This window comes from Lygodium microphyllum, chromosome 12, assembly GCF_053477565.2.
Source record: "Lygodium microphyllum isolate KBCC chromosome 12, Lygodium_microphyllum_v1.1.10, whole genome shotgun sequence".
NCBI classification, from domain to species: Eukaryota; Viridiplantae; Streptophyta; class Polypodiopsida; order Schizaeales; family Lygodiaceae; genus Lygodium; species Lygodium microphyllum.
Genome location: NC_141146.1, coordinates 71,402,394 through 71,428,618, shown reverse-complemented (window position 1 = coordinate 71,428,618; position 26,225 = coordinate 71,402,394). Strand labels below are relative to the sequence as shown.

Genomic DNA, 26,225 nt, shown 5'->3' with positions numbered 1-26,225 from the left:
AGGAATCAAGGAGGAGTGTAGTCCAAGGGCCCTTCATACATGAATCTCACTGAAAGTCTCGGTATGCTCAGATCGATCTGATGCAGACATGGACCTACAAGCTCTCTCTCTCTCTCTCGCACACACACACACAAAGCCAAACTGTAAATGAGGTTTTCCTTGGTCACCCAGGACCCCTCCCTGACCTACACCTTAGCCTTCCCAATCACTTGAACATCTCAGTCTCTTTTGTTCTCATTTTTCCCTGTTATTGCCCTGTTCAGGAGTGTTTTATAGCAATGAACTTCAAGCTTCCCTCTTTGATTTCTCCTACCTATCCTACTCTAAATGCGACAAAAATCAAAAGCAAGGTACTGAATGAATTTCTCCTACTCAACCAATCATCAAAAAACAAAAATACTTACTTATAGCATGGATTAAAATCCAAAACCTTCTATCTATCTCAAGTTCCGGTTCGAGGATGAAACCCTTACTTTGATGCTCGATTTGAAGCGCGCAAGCGCTCAAGCTTGAATCTATTGGTCTTGGCAACGGAACCAAAATGTAGTGGCGAGCATGAGCTCTACCGCCAAGACCCACAGAGACCTCTTATCATTCAAGAGTTTCAAGCGAGCACTAATTGCTACCTCTCACATAGTTGACGCACTATCCCTCTCTATGAGTGTAGCAAGCTTACCTTGATGTCTGATTGAGTTGCCTCCTATCTCGAGCACTCCAATAGCTCCACAATTTGTGATGCAAGCTCAAGCATCCTCAAGCCTCTTCCTCCAAGCTCCATCCTCCATAGCCACGCGCGAGATGAGAGAAGATAAGAGAAGAGAAGAAGAAGAGAGGAGATGATGGAAAGCTTCACCTCCAAGATCCCTCACTCTCACAAGCTCACTCCCTCACACTCCCTCCCTCGAGCACTCACAAGCAAGCAAGAGAAAAGAATGAGAGAAGAAGAAGAGTCTACTTTGCCACACACCAAAAAATGAGCTCTCATTCATCTTTTGAACTTTATATACAAAGCCCTAAATCCTCTTTGGGCGATCATCCCCTTTTTACATGGCTGGCCATAGCCTAGGACCTTTTTTCCATTGTTCTCCCATCTTTCTAACTTCCTTCCTATCACCTATCTATATTTACAATTTGCACAGGTTAGAACCCAGCGCTCTTAAAATAAATCATGGTGCACCTTGCGCTCTTTACAAAAGTATTGAATTGTGCTTTTTCCTGAGCTCCTCTCCTTGATTTAGGACTTTTCACACTTCTTGTGTTTCCCAATTTTTCTTGGCGTGCCTTCATTCTCCATTCCGCTTTTGCCTTGGCTCTGTCTTCTGCTTTAGGTTTTCCCAATTTTCCACCTTGTTCATTTGAGGGTTAACATAGGCATACACCCAGCTTGGCTTACTCTCTGAGTTCTTTATGCTAGGGGTTGTATCCTCCTACTAATATTGATTGCTCAAACACATTTGGGTGTTTGGCTCATGGCTCTTGGCTGCTATAGTGTTTGTTACATGGCTTCTTGATACAGGATCTAACCTAGCTGTCATGCTTGAGTTTGGATCACTGTTAGCTCAATGTTTGCTCTCTTCTTCTCACTGCTGTGATTTATTACAGCAAGCTATTTTATGCAAACTATGATGTATTTACTGAGCTTAATCATATCATTTTGATGTACTTTTGGTTCTATTTGGTGGATAGATGGTCATTTTAGCAATTTCTCTTATTTTTAGCTTGTTTTAGCATTGGTTTTGGCCTATTTATTGCTAATAATAATAGGCTGTTTTCTGCATAGTCTGGCCTTTGTTTAACTCATTGTCGCTGGTCATCTCAAAGATATGACTTTGTTTAACATTGCCAAGTTGGATGGCACCAACTATGGCTACTGGAAGTCTTAAATATGGCAAGTTTTGGTGTAGAAATTGCATATTAAGCCACTAAAAAACAAGGGTATTAAACCTGAGAACATGGATGATGATAATTGGGCTGATTTAGATGTACTATGCAAGTCCACTATCATTTTATCACTCTTTGAAGAAGTCCAAATAATGTTGTTGAAGATGAAGATCAGAGTGCATGGAATATGTGGGAAAAGATTCAAGAACTTTATGCATAGCAAAGCCCTACTTCGGAGATGTATTGGCTTAAACAGTTGATGGATCTCCGCATGAAGGAGGGGACCCCATTGTTTGTTCACTTTAGCCAATTTCATTCTATCATGAGGAGTCTGTTTCAATAGGGTATTGAGTTTCAGGATAATCTGCATCCTTTGTTTCTGCTTGGCACTTTACGTGAGTCTTGGGATGTATTTCACACTACGATCTGTACCAAAAAACTTGATGGGTTGAAATTAAAAGATGTAGAGAGTGCTCTTTTGATTAAGGAAATTAACAAGAAAAACAATGATGCTTCCCGTAGTTCACATGCTTTATCCATTAGAGGTGGCAAAAGTGGCAAGAAAGATAATGATCATCATGGGAAGAACTCTTAGAAGTCCTAGTCTAAGTCATGTGGATGTAACAAGTCCCATGGATATAAGTCTGATCTTACATGCCATTATTATGGGAAAGCAGGACACATATGGCCGCAATGCCATAAGATGCATGATGACAGCGCAAAGAAAAGGGGAAAGAAAAAGTGCATGAGAAATCCAATGATCGCAGTATTATACCTGCAAAGTCCAGTGTAAAGATTGAGGAGATAAATGTCATGCAGCCTAAGGAGTCCGATGGTAACTACATCTTAGCAACCTCTTCATGTGATGCCTCTCAACTGATCGAGGCTCAGTCTATGCATGCATAGTGTTGGCTCTTAGATTCAAGTGCGTCTTTTCATGTGACCCCCTACTGTGAGTGGTTTCATACCTATTGTAGTGTATCTGGTCTTGTGCACTTAGGTGATGATCGATCTCTTTCTATTGTTGGCCTTGGTGATGTCACTCTACATTTACTCTTTGGTAGCACTTTTGTTCAGCATAATGTACGTCATGTACCCGCACTGACTAAAAGCCTTATGTTTGTTGGGCATCTTGATGGTGCAAGTTATCATATATGCTTTGGTGATTCTGCATGGAAGATAACTCGTGGCAGGCTTGTTCTTGCAAGAGGTGCCAAGTCTGGCAGCCTCTACCCCTTGGTTGTATCTAATACTATTGACCATGTTTTGTTGGTGGGTTCTATCCCACATGTATCTCTCTGTCATGCTTGTCTTGGGCATATGTCGCTTAAGGGAATGAAAATGCTTAGTGCTTTGCAGTATCTTCCACCTTTTGACTACTCGCATTTTGAGTTGTGTAATCATTGTTTATATGGTAGGCAGACTAGGAATTCACATAAAAATTTGGTATTCCACTCATGGGTGAGCCTTTGGCTCTTGTGCACTTAGATGTATGTGGACCCATGCCCTATCAATCATTAGGAGGTGCAAAGTACTTTGTCACATTTATTGATGAATATTCATGTAAGGTTTGGGCTTATCTCATAAAGTAGAAATTTGATGTCTTGGCCATCTTTTAGCATTGGCTTGCTCTCGTAGAAAATCAGTCTGGGCATAGGCTGAAATGCCTAAGGACCGATAATGGGGGTGAGTACATCTCATGTGCCTTTGAGCAGTTTTGTGACGAGTGGGGTATTAAGCGTTAGTTGACCGCCCCTTACACCCCTTCCCAAAATGGTATGACTGAGCGTATGAATAGGACTACCTAGGAGAGGGTCTGTAACATGCTTAGCCAAGCTAGCTTACCATAGCATTTTTGGGCTGAGGTAGTTACTACTACTATACATATCATTAATCGGTCTTGCAATGCTATTGACTTCTAGGTTGCAGAGGAGGTATGGATAGGAAAGCCTCCCCCCTCTTATGCTCATTTGCATGTCTTTGGATGTGAGACATTTTGTCATGTGCCCAAGGACAAACGCAATAAGCTAGATCCTAAAAAGTGTGAAATGCATTTTCCTTGGCTATGGAGATGTAGGTGAGATGGGATATCGTCTTTGGAATCCACATGCATGGAAAGTGATATGCAGCCATGATGTTATATTCCATGAGGAAAAATGCATAGGCATCTTGAGAAAGTCGTTGAGATATGCACGGTTATTTTTCAGGAGGAGCCAACCTGTTCCCACACAACCAGTTGGACAGCTCGCTGTAGTAGTTGATGCTCATGGCCAGGATGTTGGATATGTAGCGTAGCCTGCATTGAGGCATTCTACTAGATATAGATGACCTCTTGACCATTATGAGCCCTCCATAACTTATGTATTGGTTCCAGATGTCGAGGAGCCTCTCACCTATGATGAGGCTATACACAGGGGTGAAAGCCACTCTTGGGAGAGAGGGCTCTACATTCTAAGATTGACTCGTTACGTAAGAATCATATGTGGGATTTGGTTTCCTTACCTAGTGGCAAGAGGGCTTTGCCTTGCAAGTGGATGTGCAGGTTAAAAAGTACCCCTAGACACCCCAAGCCGGTATACAAGGTTAGATTGGTAGCAAAGGGTTTTAAGTAGGAGCATGGTGTTGACTTTGATGAAGTCTTCTCTCCTGTCGTTAAGATGACCACCCTACGCTTAGTCTTGGCTTTGTTGGCTACTCCTTCTGGTGTTTGTAGCATCCTAAGCCTTCCATTCTACAAACACCTTCAAATCTCTTCCCTTAACCCCAAATATTATCAATCATCATCCCACCTTACCATTCTAGTAAACCAAATCCAACACCACCCTATCCTACTTAGGTGTCTACTAGAAGGTCTCTTTCGGTTCCACTCTCCAAGACCGATTGACATGTTGCCTCATAGTGTGAACCTTGCAATATTGATAGCAATCAAAAGCGGAAAAAGAGATTGCACAACAAACCAATTGCTAATAGAATTTGTTTGTCTATAGCAAGTAGTGTGTACCCATTGGAACAACTAAGCTACCATTACTATAAGTTGATCAAGGGTTGTTGATTCGGGTCCTACAAGCATGCCAAGTGTTAGTTTCATTAATGAGATCATCATCTTGTCATAAACTATCAAAAATAGGAGTTCTCATGATGAAGTCAATACATTTTATGACTACATAGTTAAGGGTTTCGCAAATATATCCACCAAACTTGATTCGGCTCTACTTTAGGCCTCATAAATGTTATAATTAATTAATTCCTTAGTACCCCCTAGTTGTAGTCTAAATTCAACATTTTTCACATTAAAACCTCAAATTGTGCAATGGAATTATATGCATTTAACACTTACACTTTTATATTCCATCGTGTATTTTTCTAAATTTGCCTTCATATTGCTTGATTTTTATACTTACTTTTATGGTATTCTTTTTATCCTTTAGCAATAAGACATAAAGACCATAGATTGGTCTCATTGAAAAATGCAAATTCTTCATAAAATGAAGTTGATTAACATTAAGATTGCTCCCTATCCATCAAATATTGCTCCTTTGTTCTTTTTCTTGCCTAGATCAATCTTACTCCTCTTGAAATCACTCTAATTCTTTATAGATGTCCTTAATTTCTCCACTAATCTCTCACTAAATTTCTCCCTCTACAATGCATCTTTTGTTTTAGGACCCAATCATGTTGTTCATCTACCTATTTAGAACATCAAATTCTTCTAAATTTGTAAACAATACAAAGTGGATTCAAATTGTTGAAAATTTTAAAAACTTGACTTCACATACTATCATGTTGTGGACTCTATATGTCCTTCTTGTTTCACATAGCCTCATGTGTGGTGATGACCCATGTAGTTGCCTGTCATAAACCACAACTTGTAGATGTGGGCTTACTCTCCCATTCACCTCTACTACTCATCATGCCAAGTTTTGTAGTACATCTTATGTGGTTCACTCAATTAAAAAATATGTTGAAAGGAGTACTACATAACTCATTCTTTGTAGATTCCAATGAAGAATGCTTTTAATGACTCAAAACGTTTACTCCAAAGCATAAAATTGAATGAGTATTAAAACACTCAACTATTTCAACCCATGATGAATATTTATTAGGAGCAACCATGTACTTTGTGAAATTTCATTTATGATACTCTTTCTCAAGACCAATATGTAAATATTGGCCTTGTTGTAATACTTGAGCACAAAAGTAAAGTTGTTTCTTTTTCCACACATGCAAGCCCTCAATTTGTTGTCCAAGAATAGAAAGCATGTAAATCCACATGATACTTTTTGATTGTAGATGCTTGCAACCCACACAATCTTGAGGAATTTATCCCTTCTTCATCAAAGGTGACATAAACAGGGACAAAGGTGGGGACCAAGAGAATGGTTGGTGTTTGATGCAACTTTTGCTATGTGAGGAGCATGATTCAATCATGAGAAGTTTGAGATATGTTACCGTGCTGCACATCATTTGTGGCGCTTTTTAAGTAGAATGGCCAAACATTTAAAGTCATGTTAGTCAACACTAATACTATCTTAGCAATTGTGTTGTGCCACCATGCATTTTTTAGTTAGATGGAATTCTCACCAACATCTTGCTTGAAGGCAAGTCAAACCAAGGACTTCATTCGTCGATCACATATGCTTTACTGTCCAATCCACTCCTTGGTGTTTGCTTGTCAAAGACTTTAAATTTTGAAGGCCATTCTGTTAAAGTTTAAACTTTGGACCAAACTCTTCAACTATATTAGAAACTCCAGGAGTTTGACTTGAAAGGCCTTTCAAGTAGAGGTTAAACTTTAGAGCAAGACTACAAGTTGATTAAGAAGTATGTTTGAAGAAGCAAACTTGTAGACTTTAGACCAAGGCCTTTCAAAGTAGAGTTTAAACTTGAGACCATGACCACAACTTGATATAAGAAGCATTTTTTAGGAAGCAAACTTTAGACTTCAAAGTTCAGACCAAGGCCTCGGCCCTCAACCACAATGGATTAGTTATTTGCTTGATCTGATCCAAAAAAAATCAAGGTTGAACTTTGTCTAATCAGAGAGCCAATGAAAATAGAATCATGTGATCTTACTCTTTTCTATTCCTGCTGAGGAAGGGCTTTTTCTGCACCAGGTGAGGGGCTTTTTCTCCCACCCTTAATAGCTGAGCTCATTTGATGGCTGCAAATTCCAAGGAGGGCTCTCTTTTGTCTGCTTGCTTTAGGCGTTTCTTGGCAACTTGCCTCCATTTCTCAAAATTTCTAGCACCATCATTGGCCTCTCTCTGAAGGGCGCACACAGATAGAGAGAGAGAGAGAGAGAGAGGCTCAAGTCCAAGAAAGTACTTACGATGTATGGATGATACAGATGCTTGCTCTTCGTATCGGTAAATACAACCTTCTTCCTCAATTGGGCACAGTTTTCTTTCCCCACCCTGTTCTAAGCTCTCCAGTCTGATCTATGGTGGTTTCAATGCTCTGATCTATGGTGGCTTCAATGGAGTGATCACATTCCTTGCAGCATTTCTTAAAGACATCTTCATTCGGGCAGCATATTGCGTCTGAGGCCGTCTTCAGGAAGCATTTTTGTTCGATTTGGGCATGTCTCTACTCAAAGCATTGTGAGCCCCCCTCTCAGATCATGGTCACATTCGGCGTAGGATCTATCCTATCCACGGCCTAAATTGGTAAGCTATCAGTGATCGGAAGTCTCAATCTCAAGGTGGAGAGTCACAGAGACGAATACAGTTGCCTATCCAGTTTCCCCATCTCTCGTCTCAGCCCCTTCTGAGATAATGGTCACACTTGGGCTAGGATCTATCCCATCCATGGGCTAACCCTGCAAGATATCAGTGATTTGAAGCCACAATCTTGAGGTTGAGAGTGACAGAGACGAATACAGTCCCTTATGGAGCCAGAGTCCCTCACCGCAGCATCTTGATTGTAGCCACATAACCTTCTCCAATGCCATGAGGAGAATGCCAGCTGCAAGAGGATGCCACACTACCAGCTAGACCGCTCCCTGAGCCGAAGCAAGAGCCGGCGATGGAGGCAATTTAAGGGAAGCACATGCCTCCTTTTGGCCGCCATTCTTGCATTAGCAATTTGTGCTTGGGTCTCTTTAGTGTTTGGGCAACACCGATCTTGTGTTCATCAGTGGGGAAGAGGGCCTTCATCTATCTTTCCATGGGAACCTGTGGACATGCAGATTCAATCCATAGCTCTGACGTACACGTGGACTCACCGTGCCTTGAACCCACCCGAGGATCTAACCCTCAGTCACCTGCTCTTTGGCATTGCAGGATCTGCACAGCTTTGGCCTCGGCGCAAAGAGTATGTGAAACTGTGGTGGAGGCCATCAGAAATGAGAGGATTTGTTTGGCTGGAAGAGAATGTGACTAGTGAGTCCACTGAACCCCTCCCTAAAGTTAGAGTATCAGAAGACATAACCAGGTTTACCTATGCAAATCCAGCTGGGCATCCATCTGGCATACGGATAGCCAGAATCGTGCATGAAGCCTTCAAGCTGAATATGAAGGACGTACGCTGGTTTGTAATGGGGGATGATGATACAGTGTTTGCAGTAGACAACCTTTTGCAGGTTTTGAGGAAGTATGATCACAGGGAATTATACTACATAGGCAACCCTTCAGAAAGTCATTCATCTAATACCTACTTCAGTCATGGAATGGCATTTGGGGGAGGTGGAATAGCAATAAGCTATGCATTAGCAGAGGCTCTCTACAACATGATGGATGATTGTCTTGAAAGGTACCCTTTTCTTTTTGGCAGCGATGACCGCTTACACGCATGCATTACTGAGCTCGGAGTACCCCTTACCAAAGAGCCTGGTTTTCACCAAGTAAGTTATTGTAATCAGATTTTGTGCTACTGGCATTGCATATGCAAAACTATTTCTTTTATCCACAATCTTCAATTTTCTTTGTCTCTACTGCAGTTTGACGTTCATGGCAATGCCTTTGGACTATTGGCAGCACACCCTATTGCTCCATTTATATCTATGCATCATCTAGACGAATTAGACCCGTTCTTTCCTCAATATGGTGCCTTAGATGGATTACATCATTTGACAAAGGCACTGCAAACCAACCCTAGTGGCTTCTTGCAACGTTCAATCTGTTATGATCGGAGCAAGAAATTAACCTTTTCCATCTCAACAGGCTATGTTATACAGGTTTACCCATATGTCATCCTTCCTAGAGATTTGGAGAGGCCTGAAATCACTTTCAAGGCATGGAATAAAAAGAATGGAAGGGGGGAGTTTGATTTTGACACAAGGATGGCTGGCAGATATATATGCAGGAAACCATTTTTGTTCTTTCTGAAAAAGATCTACCGTGATGGGCCCAATGTAGTAAGCTTGTATGAGCGTAACGTAGATGACAGAAAGAGAAGGTGGTTTTGCTTGTCATCGGCATCTCAAGTTACTATGGAGCAGATTCGAGTTGTGAGCAAGCCCATGGATGAACATTGGTTTAAGGCAAGTAAAGTATTTTGAAGTTCGCATGAGGTGCAAATATGTGCTGTAGTAATAAACATCACCGTCAATGTTAGCAAGTGTTGCCAATGAGTTGGCGGTAGCCATGGCTTGTTGTATGCATCAGAGACATTTGTGCATCATACACACATGGGCAAATTCACAAGAATGGTTCTTTTATAGCAGTTAGTTCCTGAGGTTGGTCAAATTTCTGCTATGATGTCTATTTGCACCATGTTTCCAGCTATTTCTGTCCTCTTATGAGAATTTGGTCTCATTTCTCTTTTGGATAGGTGAAAGATGGCCCCTTGGTACTCCATTCACTTTCTCTTGCAGATGATCTCATCATCTGTTTCTTTTCAAAGTGAGAAAAGAAGTTCAGGTGGCACTTTTCCTTCAATACTAACAAACATGATGCGAAGCCAGTCTGTTAAGTGGATTTGGGTCCTCACTGATTCAATAAATGCTCTACTCAGTATAAGCCTCTAGAGTTTTTTTTCTTTGCAAATTTTCAATTAAGCTCAATGCCATAATTTCTAATGCAGGCTTGGCTTTACATTGATCCTTGTCCTAGTTCTTGTGTTCAGATATCTTCTTATCACAATACCTACACTTCTGTTTAAAGTTTGAACTTTACTTTTCCTTCTCTTTCTCTTCTATTTGGAGCTGAAATCTACACTCTTACGATGAAAATCTTTGATTCTGTTGCTGCTTCTCTAGTAAATTTGTTGTGACCTTCAATGTGAGACTTGTCCCTTTTCATGAGTGTCTAGAAGCAATGGAACCTCTTAGTAACAGTGGAACTTGCTGAACAGAATATGCATTAGCTGCATACTGTTGACTTTCCAGTCAAATAGTGGCCAAGTTGTCCCCAGAGTCCTTCAGTATAGGAAATCAGAGGTTCCTCCATTGGATTTGTTTCCTAACAGGCCAATCTGATCTAGATATTAGCATATTCTTTTGGCTATTTAGCCAGTGGCTCCCTCCTCCTTAGTTATTCATTCACTTGCAGACTTCTAGAGTAGGTTTGGTTGGAGAGGGAGAGAGCTAGTGCCAGTGCCTACATAGCCAGTGACTCATTGTTGTATGCTATTATCTCATGTTTGGTATATGGATTTCATTTCTTGAGCATATCTCTAAGTTTTTTCTTTGTAGTGTTCTTGTGTTCTATCTTTTCTTGTGTTGTGCAGTCTATGACGACAGTCCTCGATGCCTTCATTGTTGCACTCACTTTTGACATGGTATTAGATGCGTGTGTTAGGTCCTAGAGTGCTTTTCTTTGCTGTTGCAGGTATGGCAACTGTTGCTTCTGATCTTCCCTGACTGCTGCTGCCTAGGCGACCTGATTCCGGTTCAAAATGGCTTATTTTCAGCTTCTACTGCCTGTGTTTTGTGCTCAGCTGCCTGTGCATTCATTTTCTGCAGTAATTTATTACTAGTTTCCTGCATTAAGTACTGGATCAGTCTGTGTTCTGCTGTACAGCTGCTGTATTTTGTGCATTTTATGCTCCTTCCAGCTGGGTGACAGCATTTTCAGGCGTCTGCAGTGATTCTTGCTTGTTTTCTTTTTGCTGATTCTCTGTTGTTGTGTCTGATCAGGTTTCAGCAGTCGTTTTTGTGATCAGCCATCTTTACACTGCGTGTGAAGTGCAGTCAATGCTGTATTCTGGCTGTACTTTCTCTCTAATTCTCTTCTTTTCTTTGTCTTCTCCTATCCTCTCCAAATGGCACCTCCTTGCTGCTCTATCTATAATAAACTTCACGGCCTTGAATATCTCACATGGAGTGCTGTTATATTGGTTCGTGGAGAAGCAATTATGGTATGTTGTTTCAAAAGCTATTGAGTGGCCCCTACCTTTCACTTCTCTTCCAACTAATTGGGACCTTGACAACCATGGGGAAGTTGTACTTACATGGGATTCCGATGATGCTCATTGTGACGTGCCCGCCCCTTAGATTGCGGGACACGTCTTAGGAGCCCATCGAGAGATCAATTTAGAAGACGTCGCCCGGCACTCCCAAGGAATGACACGGGGTTTGCCAACTAGGGTCTCTCGAGTCTGCCTCGCAGCGGAACTTATTCGGCTGTTCCCATTAGGATCGACTTGAAGTCCGGGTTCCTAGCAGTCGAGACTTCCTAATAGCCTTCTAGCGTCGGTCGACAGCCGCTCCACTTTGCATAAATATAACTGGATCCAAGGAGACTCATACCGCACTTGGTTCAAAGAGAATGGGAAACGAGAGGGAGGCATCGCTCGACCTCTCTGCCCGTAGGGCATAGTTCCATATCGGTCCCCTAAAACGGTATGAGTTAGGGTTTCAACTTACAAGTTCTAAGGTCCTTGTCTAACTAACGTTCGTAACAAATAAATTTCATTGAGGAAAGCTCTCAGCTAACCCAGACCACCCTTCCGTAGAATAGACTCATTGGTCACATCCACCACGCTTCCCTCGGGGGTTGTTTTAGTTATCTAATTACCTACCACATTATGTTCGACACATAAAAGCAACTTCCTTAATTAACCCATTAATCATCGGTTCCTTTACGTAATTTAGGGCAGTGGCACGAAGACAAGATAAAACAAGATCAAACACTTCCTTAACTTATCTTCAGATTAATGTTTGTCTATCGCCCATACAGGAGAATTAAGTGTTCCTTTCTGCCTCCGCAGAAAAATCCTTTGGTCTCCAGGCCACTAAACCCGAAGGTTTATTCTACCAAGATTCCGCTTTGTAACTAGTATCAAGGCCTTGAGATCCCATCTCGAGTCACGTAGAACACTTGTGTAGGGTCCGGAGGCATTGGGATTTACGGCCAGAGCCCCCACTAGCACCCAAGCATCCTCCTACGCCAAGTAATTTCCACGGAGAGACCTCTCGCGGCGGGTTCGGTCCACATTCCCAGTGCGGATTCATAACCCCCTTGGTTAGGGTTTGGCGGTTCGCAAGGGGGTAGCTAGCGCCATCCTTAATTATCCCTTTAGGAAATCAACCATAGCTGAAGCAACCAGCTTAGTAATATTTACTAAGGAAAACATCTCTTTTGTTCCCATGGCAATCAGTCATCACAGACCCGACCATGAAATTATCAATCACAAACAACTTGGATTAGCATCCAAAACCACATCAACAAACAGTTGAATGCACAACCTCTTGCTTCAAGGCATCGCAATCCCATTGTATGCACAACCAGAATTTAACTTGGATGTATCAAAACACTTTTACAACCTTTTCAAACAACCAAGCATAACTTGGGTCAACAATCTCTCTTTAACAAGATCGGCCTTCGCTAAAACCATTTCAACAGTTCCAAGCAACATGCTTAGCATAAATCAACTATCATAAAGTTTGCTCTCCCCCTTGGGCTAGGGCTTTGCAAGGATAATTTAATAGATTCCTTCTAGATCCTTTAAATGATCTAAGTGATTTCATCTTGACCTTCATTAATCCTGGCTATCTATTTAGGATAGAAGATCAACCCAATTCCTAGAGTAACTATCTAATATCACAGGTCACCAAGTGCTAACCCATATTGCTAGCACATCACCAAGAGTACATTAACGAGATTCCAACCTAATTAGCCATAGGTTATCCAATCTTCATCTATCGGCTAGAGTTCGGACAAGAATCTCTAAACGGAATTTCTTTTAGAACTACTGTTCTAACAATGTTTATCGTGCAATCCCATTGTGTGTGCAAGTTAACATATATTGACATGTGCATGATCTAATTGTTACTTTAATGTACTCTATCATTTCATGCATACAACCTAGTGCTTAGAGTAAGTGAAAATCCTAAGACTCGTCCTTGTTCCATGCACTTAGCTAACCCTTTCATTTCTTCCACGAGAAATAATACGTAATTAATTATAAAGCTTAAAGAACTTGGGTTTGATTCGTGACCGTAGGGGCATTCGTTACGTTGGTCGCTCCGCTTGCCTCTCCCGCGTTACCGGTACCAATGGTAGCCTTGGCACCTACGCTTCCCGTGACTTTCTTTTTGGGAGCCATTTCCATGCGGAGTTTGGGTAGACCAGGCCTAACGGCCTTCAGGATGATAGGCTCAGGTAGGGAAGATCGTTAGATGGGGGTCCTTCACCGAGGGGGGGGTGGTTTGAGTGTGGCTCCTCGAACTTTCACCTCTTACCAACTCTCTCCCTCTCTCTCTCTCTCTCCCTCTCTCTTCTCTTTTTCTTTTTCTCTTCTCCTTCTCCTTCTCTCTCCCTCTTCTTCTTCTTTTCTTCTCTTCTTCTCCCAATCTCTCTCTTCCTCTTCTTCTTCTTCTCTTCCTCTTCACCTACTCTCTCTCTTTCCTCTCCTTCTCTCCCTCTCCTCTTCCTCTTCTTTTTCTTTTCTCTTTTTCTTCTACTCTCTCCCTCTCTCCTTCTCTTCTCCTCCTCTTACTACCTCTTATTCTTCTTCTTCTTTATCTACTACTCTCTTCTCCTTCTACCTCTTCTTTTTCTTCTAGTTCTCTCTCTCCTCTCTTTCTCTCCTCTTCTTCCCTCTCTCTTCCTCCTTCCTCTTCTCTCCTCTCCCTCTTCTTCTCTTCTTCTCTTCTCTCTCCCTCTCTTTCTTCTTCTCTCCTTTTTCTTCTCTCCCTTCCTCTTCTTCTTCTTCTTTTACTCCTTCTCCTTCTCTCTTCTCTTTCTCCTTCCCTTCTTCTCCCTCTCCTCTTCTTCTCTCCCTTTCCTCTTCCTTTCCTCTCTCTCCTTCTCTTCTTCTCTCCCTCTCCTCTTCCTCTTCTTCTCTTCTTCTCTTCTTCTCCTTCTCTTCTCCCTCTTCTTCTCCTTCTTCTTCTCCTTCTCTTCTCCCTCTTCTTCTCCTTCTTCTTCTCCTTCTCTTCTTCTCTCCCTCTCCTCTTCCTCTTCTCTCTCTTCTCCTTCTTTTCTTCTCGTTCTCTTCTCCCTCTTCTTCTCCTTCTTCTTCTCCTTCCCTTCTTCTCTTCCTCTCCTCTTCCTCTTCTCTCTCTCTTCTCTTTTTCTCTCCCTCTTCTCTTCCTCTTCACACTGTCCACGGGGGGTGCAGCTGTCAATCAAACAAGGAGGGGGGCGGAGTACTCTGACGGAGGCCTAGGGGGCCCGCTGCTGAAGCTTTTGCGGAACCAGGGGGTGCTCATTGTGCTACTGTTGGTGGCGGAGAGCTGGAGGGGGCGCACTGTGCCCAGGCCGGGGGGGGGGGGGGAGGGGAAGCTTCAACGTCTTCTGTCCAGGGGGCCAACGACTTTGTGTTGAGGGAGGGGGAGGATGATGCAGCAGGGAGGGGGGCTTTATAAGGTGGAGGAGGAGGTGGTAAGGCGGTGCCACCTGCCACCTGGGGGGGTTGGATGCCCCCCCCTTATCGTTAACTTCACTTCTTCTCTCTCTCTCTCTCTCTCTCTCTCTCTTTTTGCCATGCACACGGTAGGGGGAGAGAGGGAGAGAGAATTAAAAAAAAAAAAAAAGGGGGGGGGGGGAGGGGAGTTTCTATGGAGGGGTTAGTATGGGGTCACTCAAATTCTCAACTTAAAATAACAACTTGTCACAACTCATAGGATTCAATAGGATTTATTCCAAGTACAAGACTTATTACCTCAAGAATATCTTCCTAGGATATCTAGTTATCCTCAAAGGTTACAACAGGCTCCAAGCCTTCATCATCATATGGTTCATAATATGAGCCAAAAGTAGAGTTTAGACGGCTTCGTTTGACCGCACGTTCCTGATTCTCAGGGTCCAACTCAGGATAATCTACTTGGATGTGTCCTAGTTCATTGCAATGGGAATATCGACGGTTGGGGCATCTCTTACGGATGTGTCCTATCTCTCCGTACTTGTGGCACCTCTTGTCTTGATCTCGTGAGTCATCTTCATTATAGTTGCCTGATTTAAGTTCTTGGATGATTGGATTCGCTCGGAGTAATGCGTCTTGCAAGTCCGTTGGGCGCATTGATTCCAATCGAGTGTTTATGGGTAGATTCAACCCAACACAGAATTTTGATACCTATTGTGTTATATCCATTGGGGGTGCATACTTTAGGAGTGAAACGAACTTTGAATAATATGCTCCAAGGGATAATTCTAGCTGCTTCAAGTTGTAGATTCATTCATCTTTTGTGTGCGGTAGGCAGGTGGCAGGTACCTCCCCCCTCGCACAACTTCCTTAAGCTTATCCCAAGTGACTGTCCCCTCCGAGATCGCTTGGTCTCTGCACCACTGCTTCCACCAAAGTCTTGCTTCGCTTGTAAGCTTAAGTTTAGCGAGCATGGCTTGGTTAGCAGGTGCAGTTTCTGCTGCCTCAAAATAGTTCCCCATGGACTCAATCCAGATCTTGGCGTCAGCTTGAACAGTCCTTCCCTTGCCATCAAACTCGGGTGGCTTAATTTGCTTGAGAAGGAACTTCTTATCTTGCATGTGAGCATTCGTGGGTGCAGAAGGTGCCTGACAATCAAGCCATACCAGTGAGGTTATTTCTGTTTAGGATGTGTCTATAAACCAAACATTAATCAATCATGTATTGTATCATTATGAAGTTTTGCTCTCATACCAACTGTAACGAGCCCGCCCCTCAGATTGCGGGACACGTCTTAGCAGCCCATCAAGAGATCAATCTAGAAGATGCCGCCCGGCACTCCCAAGGAATGACACGGGGTTTGGCAACTAGGGTCTCTCGAGTTTGCCTCGCAACAGAACTTATCCGGCCATTCCCACTAGGATCGACTTGAAGTTCGGGTTCCTAGCAATCGAGACTTCCTAACAGCCTTCTAGCGTCGGTCAACAGCCGCTCCACTTTGTGTAGATATAAGTGGACCCAAGGAGACTCATACCGCACTTGGTTCAAAGAGAATGGGAAACGAGAGGGAGGCATTGCTCGACCCCTTTGCCTGTAGGGCATAGTCTTATACCGGTCCCCTAAAACAGTATGAGTTAGGGTTTCAACTTACAAGTTCTAAGGTCCTTGTCTAACTAACATTCGCAACAAATAAATTCCATTGTGGAAAGCTCTCAGCTAACTGAGACCACCCTTCCGTAGGATAGACCCATTGGTCACATCCATCACGCTTTCCTCGGGGGTTGTTTTAGTTATCTAATTACCTACCATATTATGTTTGACACATAAAAGCAGCTTTCTTAATTAACCCGTTAATCATCAGTTCCTTTACGTAATTTAGGGCACTGACACAAAGACAAGATAAAACACTTCCTTAACTTATCTTCAGATTAATATTTGTCTTTCGCCTATACAGGAGAATTAAGTGTTTCTTTTTGCCTCCGCAAAAAAATCCTTCGATCTCCCGGCCACAAAAACCGAAGGTTTATCCTACCAAGATTCCGCCTTGTAACTAGTATCAAGGCCTCGAGATCCCATCTCGAGTCACGTAGAACACTTGTGTAGGGTCCAGAGGCATTGGGATTTACGGCTAGAGCCCCCATTGGCACCCAAGCATCCTCCTACGCCAAGTAATTTCCACGGAGAGACCTCTCGCTGCGGGTTCGGTCCACATTCCCGGTGCGGATTCATAACCTCCTTGGTTAGGGTTTGGCGGTTCGCAAAGGGGTAGCTAGCGCCATCCTTCCTTAATTATCCCTTTAGGAAATCACAGTTGAAGCAACAAGCTTAGTAACATTTACTAAGGAAAACATCTCTTTTGTTTCCATGGCAATCAGTCATCACAAACCCGGCCATGAAATCATCAATCACAAACAACTTGGATTAGCATCCAAAACCACATCAACAAACAGTTGAATGCACAATCTCTTGCTTCAAGGCATCGCAATCCCATTGCATGCACAACCAGAATTTAACTTGGATGTATCAAAACACTTTTACGACCTTTTCAAACAACCAAGCATAACTTGGGTCAACAATCCCTCTTTAACAAGATCGGCCTTCGCTAAAACCATTTCAACAGTTCCAAGCAACATGCTTAGCATAAATAAACTATCATAAAGTTTGCTCTCCCCCTTGGGCTAGGGCTTTGCAAGGACAATTTAATAGATTCCTTCTAAATCCTTTAAATGATCTAAGTGATTTCATCTTGACCTTCATTAATCCTGGCTACCTATTTAGGGTAGAAGATCAACCCAATTCCTAGAGTAACTATCTAATATCACAGGTCACCAAGTGCTAACCCATATTGCTAGCACATCACCAAGAGTACATAAATGAGATTCCAACCTAATTAGCTATAGGTTATCCAATCTTCATCTATCGGCTAGAGTTCGGACAAGAATCTCTAAACGGAATTTCTTTTAGAACTACTGTTCTAACAATGTTTATCGTGCAATCCCATTGTGTGTGCAAGTTAACATATATTGACATGTCCATGATCTAACTGTTACTTTAATGTACTCTATTATTTCATGCATACAACCTAGCGCTTAGAGTAAGCAAAAATCCTAAGACTCGTCCTTGTTCCATGCACGTAGCTAACCCCTTCATTTCTTCCACGAGAAATAATATGTAATTAATTATAAAGCTTAAAGAACCTAGGTTTGATTCGTGATCGTAGGGGCATTCGTTACGTTGGTCGCTCTGCTTGCCTCTCCTGCGTTACCGGTACCAATGGTAGCCTTGGCACCTCCGCTTTCCGCGACTTTCTTTTTGGGAGCCATTTCCACGCGGAGTTTGGATAGACCGGGCCTTAACGGCCTTCAGGACGATAGGCTCGGGTAGGGAAGATTGTTAGATGGGGGTCCTTCACCGAGGGGGGGGGTGGTTTGAGTGTGGCTCCTCGAACCTTCACCTCTCACCAACTCTCTCTCTCTCTCTCTCTCTCTCTCCCTCTCTCTCCTCTTCTTCTTCTCTTCTTCTCTTCTTCTTTCTCTCCCTCTTCTTCTTCTTTTCTTCTCTTCTTCTCCCACTCTCTCTCTTCCTCTTCTTCTTCTCTTCCTCTTCACCTATTCTCTCTGTCTCCTTCTCTTCTCTCTCTCTCTCTCTCTTCTTCTTTTCTCTTTTTCTCCTACTCTCTCTCTCTCTCTCTCTCTCTCTCTCCTCTTCTCCTTCTCTTACTACCTCTTCTTCTTCTTCTTCTACTACTACTCTCTTCTCTCCTTCTACCTCTTCTTCTTCTTCTACTTCTCTCTCTCCTTCCCTCTTTCCCTCTTTCTCTCCTTCTCTATCTCTCCTCTTCTTCCCTCTCTCTCCCTCCTTCCTCTTCTCTCCTCCTTCTCTCCCTCTTCTTTTCTTCTCTTCTCTCTCCCTCTCCTTTTTCTTCTCTCCTTTTCCTTCTCTCCCTTCCTCTTCTTCTTCTTCTTCTTCTACTCCTTCTCCTTCTCTCTTCTCTCTCTCCTTCCCTTCTTCTCTCTCCTCTTCTTCTCTCCCTCTCCTTTTCCTCTTCTTCTCTTCTTCTTTTCTTTTCCTTCTCTTCTCCCTCTTCTTCTCCTTCTCTTCTTCTCTCCCTCTCCTCTCCCTCTTCTCTCTCTTCTTCTTCTTCTTTTCTTCTCCTTCTCTTTTCCCTCTTCTTCTCCTTCCCTTCTTCTCTCCCTCTCCTCTTCCTCTTCCTCTTCTCTCTCTCCTCTTTTCCTCTCCCTCTTCTCTTCCTCTTCACACTGTCCCTAGGAGGCGCAGCTGTCAATCGAACGAGGAGGGGGGTGGAGCACTCTGACGGAGGCCTAGGGGGCCCACTGCTGCTTGTTGACGCTGGGGGGGGGGGTACTGCTATGTCGAGACGGGGGGGGGGGGGAGCTTTTGCGGAACCAGGGGGGGTGCTCACTGTGCTGCTGTTGGTGGCGGAAAGCTGGAGGGGGTGCACTGTGCCCAGGCGGAGGGGGGGGGGGGAGCTTCAGCGTCCGTCTAGGGGGCTAGCGACTCTGTGTCGAGGGAGGGGGAGGATGATGCAGCAAGGAGGGGGGCTTTATAAGGTGGAGGAGGAGGTGGTAAGGCGGTGCCACCTGCCACCTGGGGGGGCTGCATGCACCCCCCCTCTCTTATCGTTAACTTCACTCCCTCTCTCTCTCTCTCTTCTTGCCATGCACACGGCAGGGGGAGAGAGAGGGAGAGAAATTTAAAAAAAAAAAATTAAGGGGGAGGGGGAGTTTCTATGGAGGGGTTAGTACGGGGTCACGGGGAGGGGAGGAGACATTACACTCATACATATTCTCCTTTTCTCTAATGCATTTCTAAAGAGGTTCTATGGGCAGTCACCTCCTAGAGAATAACTTCAATGGTGTAGAAAAAGCTTGAGATATTGTATAAGGCGTCATTGACTGTGTGTAGTGACCTTGTATGGACAACTACAAGGCATTGTTGACAGACATTGAGAGTTGCTATGAATCTTCTCCATTTTCAAGAGCTGGTATGATCAACATGGACATCAGGTTCTCTTCGAGGCACCTTGATGATGACTTGATCATCCATTGCTTGTGTGTCTATGGTTCTATTTTGATGGTCTTTTTTATATGAACTACGATGAGCCATTACTGTGATGGACGCTCAAGCAAGGACAACCCTTGGTTTGTATGCAAGGTGGTACAACCCTTGGTTCCATGAAGATTCTAGAAGATGTTTGTATCATTGCTTATATAATTACTGATGTCAGTATGCTATGTGTCAGTATCCATGTCACGCCATGTGTCAACATGTATGTCATGCCATGTGGCATTCTCTTGTAGTGACATGTAGTCCCCTTAACCTCCCTAGGCTATAGTATAAATAGGGAGTCATGGGCTACAAGCCTTTCAGTCTTGCCAAATTGTTATGAGCATGACAAGTGCTCTTCGAGAGCAAGTAGATTGCCCTCACAACTTACAAAAGAAGAACTTGAAAGAGAAATTGAACTAGAACTTCAGATAACTCGATTATAAGAGAATGTTTACAAAAGTGTGGCTTGATTACAAGACAAGACTAAAATAAGACAAGAACTAGAAGAGGGCTTACCTCGCAAGAGCCTCACAATTGGTGTTGGCAAGATTGAAGGGCTTGTAGCCCATGACTCATTTTTATATTATAGCCCTAGGGAGGTTAAGGGGACCACATTTCATTACAAGAGGATGCCATATGGCATGATATGCATGCCAATATATGATATGCATGTTGACACATGGCATGTTGACATTATTGATGATGTGGACATGTTCTAGAAACTTCATGAAACCAGTGACCATACTAGCTTGCATATGAACCGAGGGTTGTCCTAATGTAACGGACACTTAAGCAAGGACAACCCTTGATTCGTATGCAAGCTGGGATAGTCTTTGGTTCCATGAAGTTTCTAAAAGATTCTAGAAACATTATAGAAGATATTTGCATCATTGCTCATGTCATCGCGAATGTCACTGTGCATGCGTTAGAATGCATATCATGCCATGTGTCGATGTGCATGTCATGCCATGTGGCGTGCTCTTGTAATGACATGTGTTTCCCTTAACCTCCCTAGGCTATAGTATAAATAGGGGTCATGGATTACAAGCCCTTTAGTCTTGCCAACTCCAGTTGTGAGGCTCTTGCGAGGTAAGTCCTCTTTCAGTTCTTACCTTGTATTGAGTCTTGTCTTGTAATCAAGCCATGCTCTTGTGAGCATTCTCTTGTAATTGAGTTCTCTTGTAACCAAGTTCTCTCGCAATCAAGTTCTAGCTCAATTCCTCTTTCAAGTTCTTCTCTTGTAAGTTGTGAGAGTGGAGGAAGATGGCTTTTTGCACAAGGTATGGGCATTTTGAATATTTTGTCATACCATTTGTCCTCATGAATGCTCCAACAGTTTTCCAATATATGATGAATGATATCTTTCTGGAATACTTGGATGACTTTACTACGACTTATTTGCATGACATCTTGATCTTTTCCAAGAACCAAGAGGAGTATGAGCATCATGTCAAAATAGTCTTAAAAAAATTGTGGGAAGTAGGCTTGTATGCAAAGCTAGAAAAGTGTTCTTTCCATTAAATTGAAGTTGAGTTTTTGGGTTACATCATTTTTGAGAAGGGAATTTCTATGGACCCTAAGAATGTATAAACTGTTTTAGAATGGGAGACCCCTTCATTTATATGAAATGTTTAATGCTTTTTGGGATTTGTAAATTTTTATCGCATCTTTATCAAGGATTACTATGATATCGCTGCCTCTCTAACCAACCTAACTAGAAATGACAAGTTTGTATGAGATATAAAGGCTGAACAGGCTTTTCAAAGATCAAAGCATGCCTTCATCTCAGCATCCATTCTCATCCGTGCAAATCCATTGAATCCCTTTATCATGGAGACAAATGCCTTAGATTTTGCACTTGGAGTTATTCTATCCTAGATCGGTGACGACAATCGAGTTCATCTAGTAGCTTTCGACTCGAGAAAATTATTTGATGCAGAAATTAACTATGAAATTCATAATAAAGAACTTCTAGCTATTGTGGACTCCTTGGAGACCTGGTGACACCTACTTGAAGGCGCCTCTCATAAGATCACTATGTTCACCACTGTTAGAGCATTAGGGGTCGAAAGTCTATCATGGGGGTAAGAGACGGGTGGGTGAAGGGAGATTCAGTGAGAGGAGTAGACGGAAGAGAAGAGTCTTAAATAAATAGAAGATGTAGAAGAATACTCACAGAGGTGAAGCCTGTCAATTTATTTCTGCATTATGAGAAGATAAATCTCTTGTAGACAAAAATGTGCATAAAACAATAACTTCCTCTATGCTGCTTAGATCGCCAATCTGATGTTTTTGTTGGCTTCGAAAGGGGGGTAAAATACTTGGACACTTGATAAGAATTCTCCCATTTCACTTATTCTTCTCCTAGTTCGGAGTGTTGTTCATTGCTTGAAAACTGCGATTGCGCGTTGCGCGATCTCACCAACCCTTCTTTTTACATAAAATCCTTCCAAAATAGCTGAAAGCCACTTGCTTTTTCTAACATGTCATCCTATTTTAGAAGTCGTCTCTAGCTTTTGGATATTTACAAGAGATAATATCTAAAATATCAAAAATTGGGTAAACTTGTCCAAAAATCTAGTATTTTTGAACCTTCCATACTTTAGACACTTACATTAATGACTAATATGGCATTGGCTCTCTAGATCAATAAGAAAGCTGAATGATGATGCATTCTAGAGTTTTTCACTTTGTGTCCGCGTAGCGGCATGACTGTTGAGCTAAAATATGCATTACTTGCTGATTAGCCTTTTAAACAATCCCAACACACACTAAAAATGCTCTTTTAGAGTAAAAACTCTATAACAGGGAGCGGTTCGAGAGAGAGTTCAATGGAAACCCTAAAACGGGGAGTGGTTCGAGAGAGTTCAATGGAAACCCTAATTTTTTGGGATACCCTTCCACATCTATAAATAGACAGGCTGCCCCCATTCAACCCTAATTCCGTCTGTGCAGATTTCACACTCTCCAGTGCAGATTTCAGCCATCAGCCTCCTCCCATGTGGCTGTCCAGCCCTCGAGACTACTGCCACTCCATCCGTGTTTGCTCTTGCTGCTGGCGCCTTCATCCATGTTGACGTCAACTGCTAGCGACATCATCATCTACTACGATTTGATCATCCAGTCATCACCAGCCACATCAGACATTGTTTCAGCTTGCTATTTACAGCAAACTGTGCACAGTTTCCAGCCTCTGATCGGTGGTACACTACTGCGTTTACCAATTTCCAGCCTGCAGATTGCTGCGTTTTGGTGACCAGCCTGTTGCCATTCACTATTCAACACTCCTACACTCCGACTGGTGGTCAGAGACTTGGGATCTGTCTCCGGTGGACGTCACACTCTGACATTGCTCTGCCCTTGAACACATTGTACACTCTTACATTCATTTCCAGCATTCATTCACTTCAGAGTTGTGTTCTCTTTCTCCCTTCTTTTGTTTGTGTTTGAGTTTCTGTGTTTAAGTTTTGAGTTTTGCGTTTAGGGTTTGCGTTTTGAGTTTTGTGTTTAGGGTTTGAGTTTTTCTCTCTGTGTCTGTGTTTGTTTCTTTGTGTTTTTGTCGTGGTTGTACACTCTGTGTGTTCTCAGTGCAAACACGAGCAGTTTTCTTCACATGGTATCAGAACCGATGCTCTTGTAAAGAGTATCTTGTGGATACTATGGAGAGCTAGTTTTTGTGCGAGGCATACAATACGACTTGTAACCGAATCACAATGTCCCAGACACCTTCTTCTCTAGTTTCTATGATGTCTTATCAAGCTTCTCCATCATCGGAGGCCTTGAGATGGCATTATGGACTCGGTGAGGAGAACGACACTCCACCTTCACCAGATTTCACTAACATGACAGAGGAGGACTTTGAGGAGTACTATCGCAACAAGTACGGTGATGTTTATATCCCTCCTACCACTTTTGCTATCACATCCGGACCGGTTGGTGAGATTCGCTACCTCTTCAATCATGAAGGACATACGACATTCGAAACGTTTGGCAATCCATCTTTATTATCTCAGCCAGGTCAAATGTTAGGTTTGTACAATTCTTTTGTGTTGCATGAATCAAAACCCTTGCCTGTTTCTTCTTTTGAGGTACAGGATCCGGATGGCTTTGCGTATGTGAACTTCAATAGAGGGGGCTCATGAAGCAGACAAAATTCAGGTATATCTACAGCTTCTGATTCATTTGAGCATATTATACACACTTCTCATTTCCCTCCCATCCCACCCTCTTCTATATCACACCTTGATCACCTCTCATCGTCTTTCCAAAACCTTGGATTACACTCCACATCTGCATCATACACCCTAGGGGTTGGTTCTTCTGTCTCCTCTCCTAGCACCTTATGCTTCTCCATCCCATTCTTTGCCTCTTTGCACCATGGTACTTCGTTAGGGGGAATGCCACTCTTTAACATAGTGCCTCTCACCTTTCAACAAAGGAGCACACCCATAACTCCTGGGTCGACTGTGATGAGCATTCCCCTCACTATCCCTAGCTTTACATCTCACATGACTACTCAAACACAGGGGTTTCCATCCTTAACTTATAGTGCGTCTTCACACTCTCCTTGGGTTACACCTACGCAAGGATACCCATCTTCTGCTCCCCGTGTTCCCATCCCACCTCCTTGGGTTCCTCATGTGGCTACCATGCCCATGCCTAGTCAACCCATCCCTACCTATGGATCCACCTTGCACACTACCCGTATGCCTGGTAGGCACTTTGGGGCCCATTCCCAAGTATACTTCACTTCCCCATTCTACCATGACTACACTTTTTTACACTATCCATCTTTGAGCACTACCACTTGAGTTGCTACGGCCAAGAATGCCTTCATGGATAGGACACATTTTAACGGGTCAAATTTCACCACTTGGTCTAATTTCATGCAACAAGTGCTTGAGTCTTAGGGTCTTTGGGACCTTGTCATTGGTCTAGAGCTTATGCCGAATCCTCGACTAGCTCACCCTGACTACATCCGTCAATGGAGAGCCTGCAATGCCACAACCAATGTTAAGCTGATGCATGGATTGCTTTTTGAGTTTCACTCTTAGTTGCAACACTTCCCGCTCGTGTCAGAGTGTTGGAGTCACCTTCTCGACCGCTATGTCGCTCGTGATCGTACTCGTCGCATCAATCTCAACTTTGAGCTTCAAGAGTTAAGGAAGGGGATGATCTGAAAGTCATGCTGATTGAATATAGGTGGTTACTTGTCGAGTTTGCCACTATTGGCTCTTCAAAGTCAAGTGACGATCAGGTTACATTCTTCTTGAATAAGTTGCCCGAAAAGTACTTTAATTTCATTCAACACATCATCTCCCAGCCTCGATTGTCAACCTTCTTCGAGTTTGAGTGCCAGTTCTTGCGTTACGCAAGGTTGCATGATCAAGTCCACAAGAAATCCTCTTCATAGCCTTATTCAGAGCACAGGGGGTTGGTTGCCTCTTCTTCGAGAGGAAAAACCACCAGTGGCAAGAACTCTCAAGATGCAAAGGCAAGCCAATCAAAGGGTAATTCCTCTTTCTTAGATGGAACCAAAGAATCTAGACCTATCTGGCAGCAACTCCCTAAGAAAAATCGGTTTTGCACACACTGCTAGAGAGCAGGCCATGTGGACGAGGAGTGTTGCTCCAAGGCCCAAGGTCTTTCATCGAAAAGGCGTTAGCAGACCATTGCGACTGCACAGTCCAGTGGGGCTACGCCTTTCGCTCTTGCGTTATCTGCTCCTTCAATACTCGCCATTGTTGTTGGACATGTGGCTTGAGTACAGCCTCAACAACCCATCTCTTTCACTATCCCTGAGGGACTGGCTGATTGGTCTGTAGGTTTTGATCCCATTGCACTCCATGCATCTATCTCACCTTCCTCTCCACCTCGTTAGGCATTCCCTTGGCAGAGTCCTGCTATTGGACGTACGCGATGGTGGCCATCTTCTTGGACTAGCATGTCTCTAGGTCCTTTTGGATACCCTAGGTTAGTCTAGCATTCATTTTTCGCACTCTTAGAGTTGGGCCCATAGGATTCATTGTCCTTAGCTTTTTCATTCTTTTGTCTTCCACTGCATTTACTCACACAAACACATTCATTGCATTTATTTTGAGTTAGATTTTCGTTCTGTTTGTAGATTCTCATCTCTTTTGCAGGGTTTTGTCTTATAGTGTAGGGCTAACTTGCAGATTGCTTTGGCCCTACCTGGGCTAGAGACGTGGGGATGCGCACTGTTCCTTTCCTGGTTTCATCATCTTAGGAGTGCTCGCTCTTCTTCCAGCATGGTGGTTTTCCCTCCCAAGGCAAATCATGCAATATCTCTCTCGATGCTATCCTAACGGTGACTTCTACTGCCACTCCATCCTTGTTTGCTCCTGCTGCTACCGCCTTCATCCATGCTGACGTCAATTGCTGGCAACATCATCATCTACTGCGATCTGATCATCCAGTCATCGCCTGTCATGAGGACGTGAAAATTTGATGCTTTGCTTATGTTTAATTGACATTTGATTAAAGGATTAATTAAATGTGCAATTAAA

General features: G+C 43.1%; 1 protein-coding gene across 2 annotated transcripts in view; it reads left to right on the top strand.

The window, feature by feature from the left end:
* The first annotated feature begins 6,766 nt into the window (after positions 1-6,766).
* The window catches only part of LOC148027899 (uncharacterized), a 45,805-nt gene continuing 26,346 nt past the window's right edge, over positions 6,767-26,225 (top strand). Inside the window, exons 1-3 of one of the 2 annotated variants that reach the window (XM_087689607.1) lie at positions 6,767-8,722; positions 8,819-9,361; positions 9,652-9,740. In XM_087689607.1, coding sequence (XP_087545733.1) covers positions 7,856-8,722; positions 8,819-9,361; positions 9,652-9,726 — 1,485 coding nt within the window. In that variant the 5' untranslated portion in view covers positions 6,767-7,855 and the 3' untranslated portion in view covers positions 9,727-9,740. The remainder of the gene's footprint in view (positions 8,723-8,818; positions 9,362-9,651; positions 9,741-26,225) is intronic. The other variant, XM_087689606.1, reaches the window with a different exon arrangement.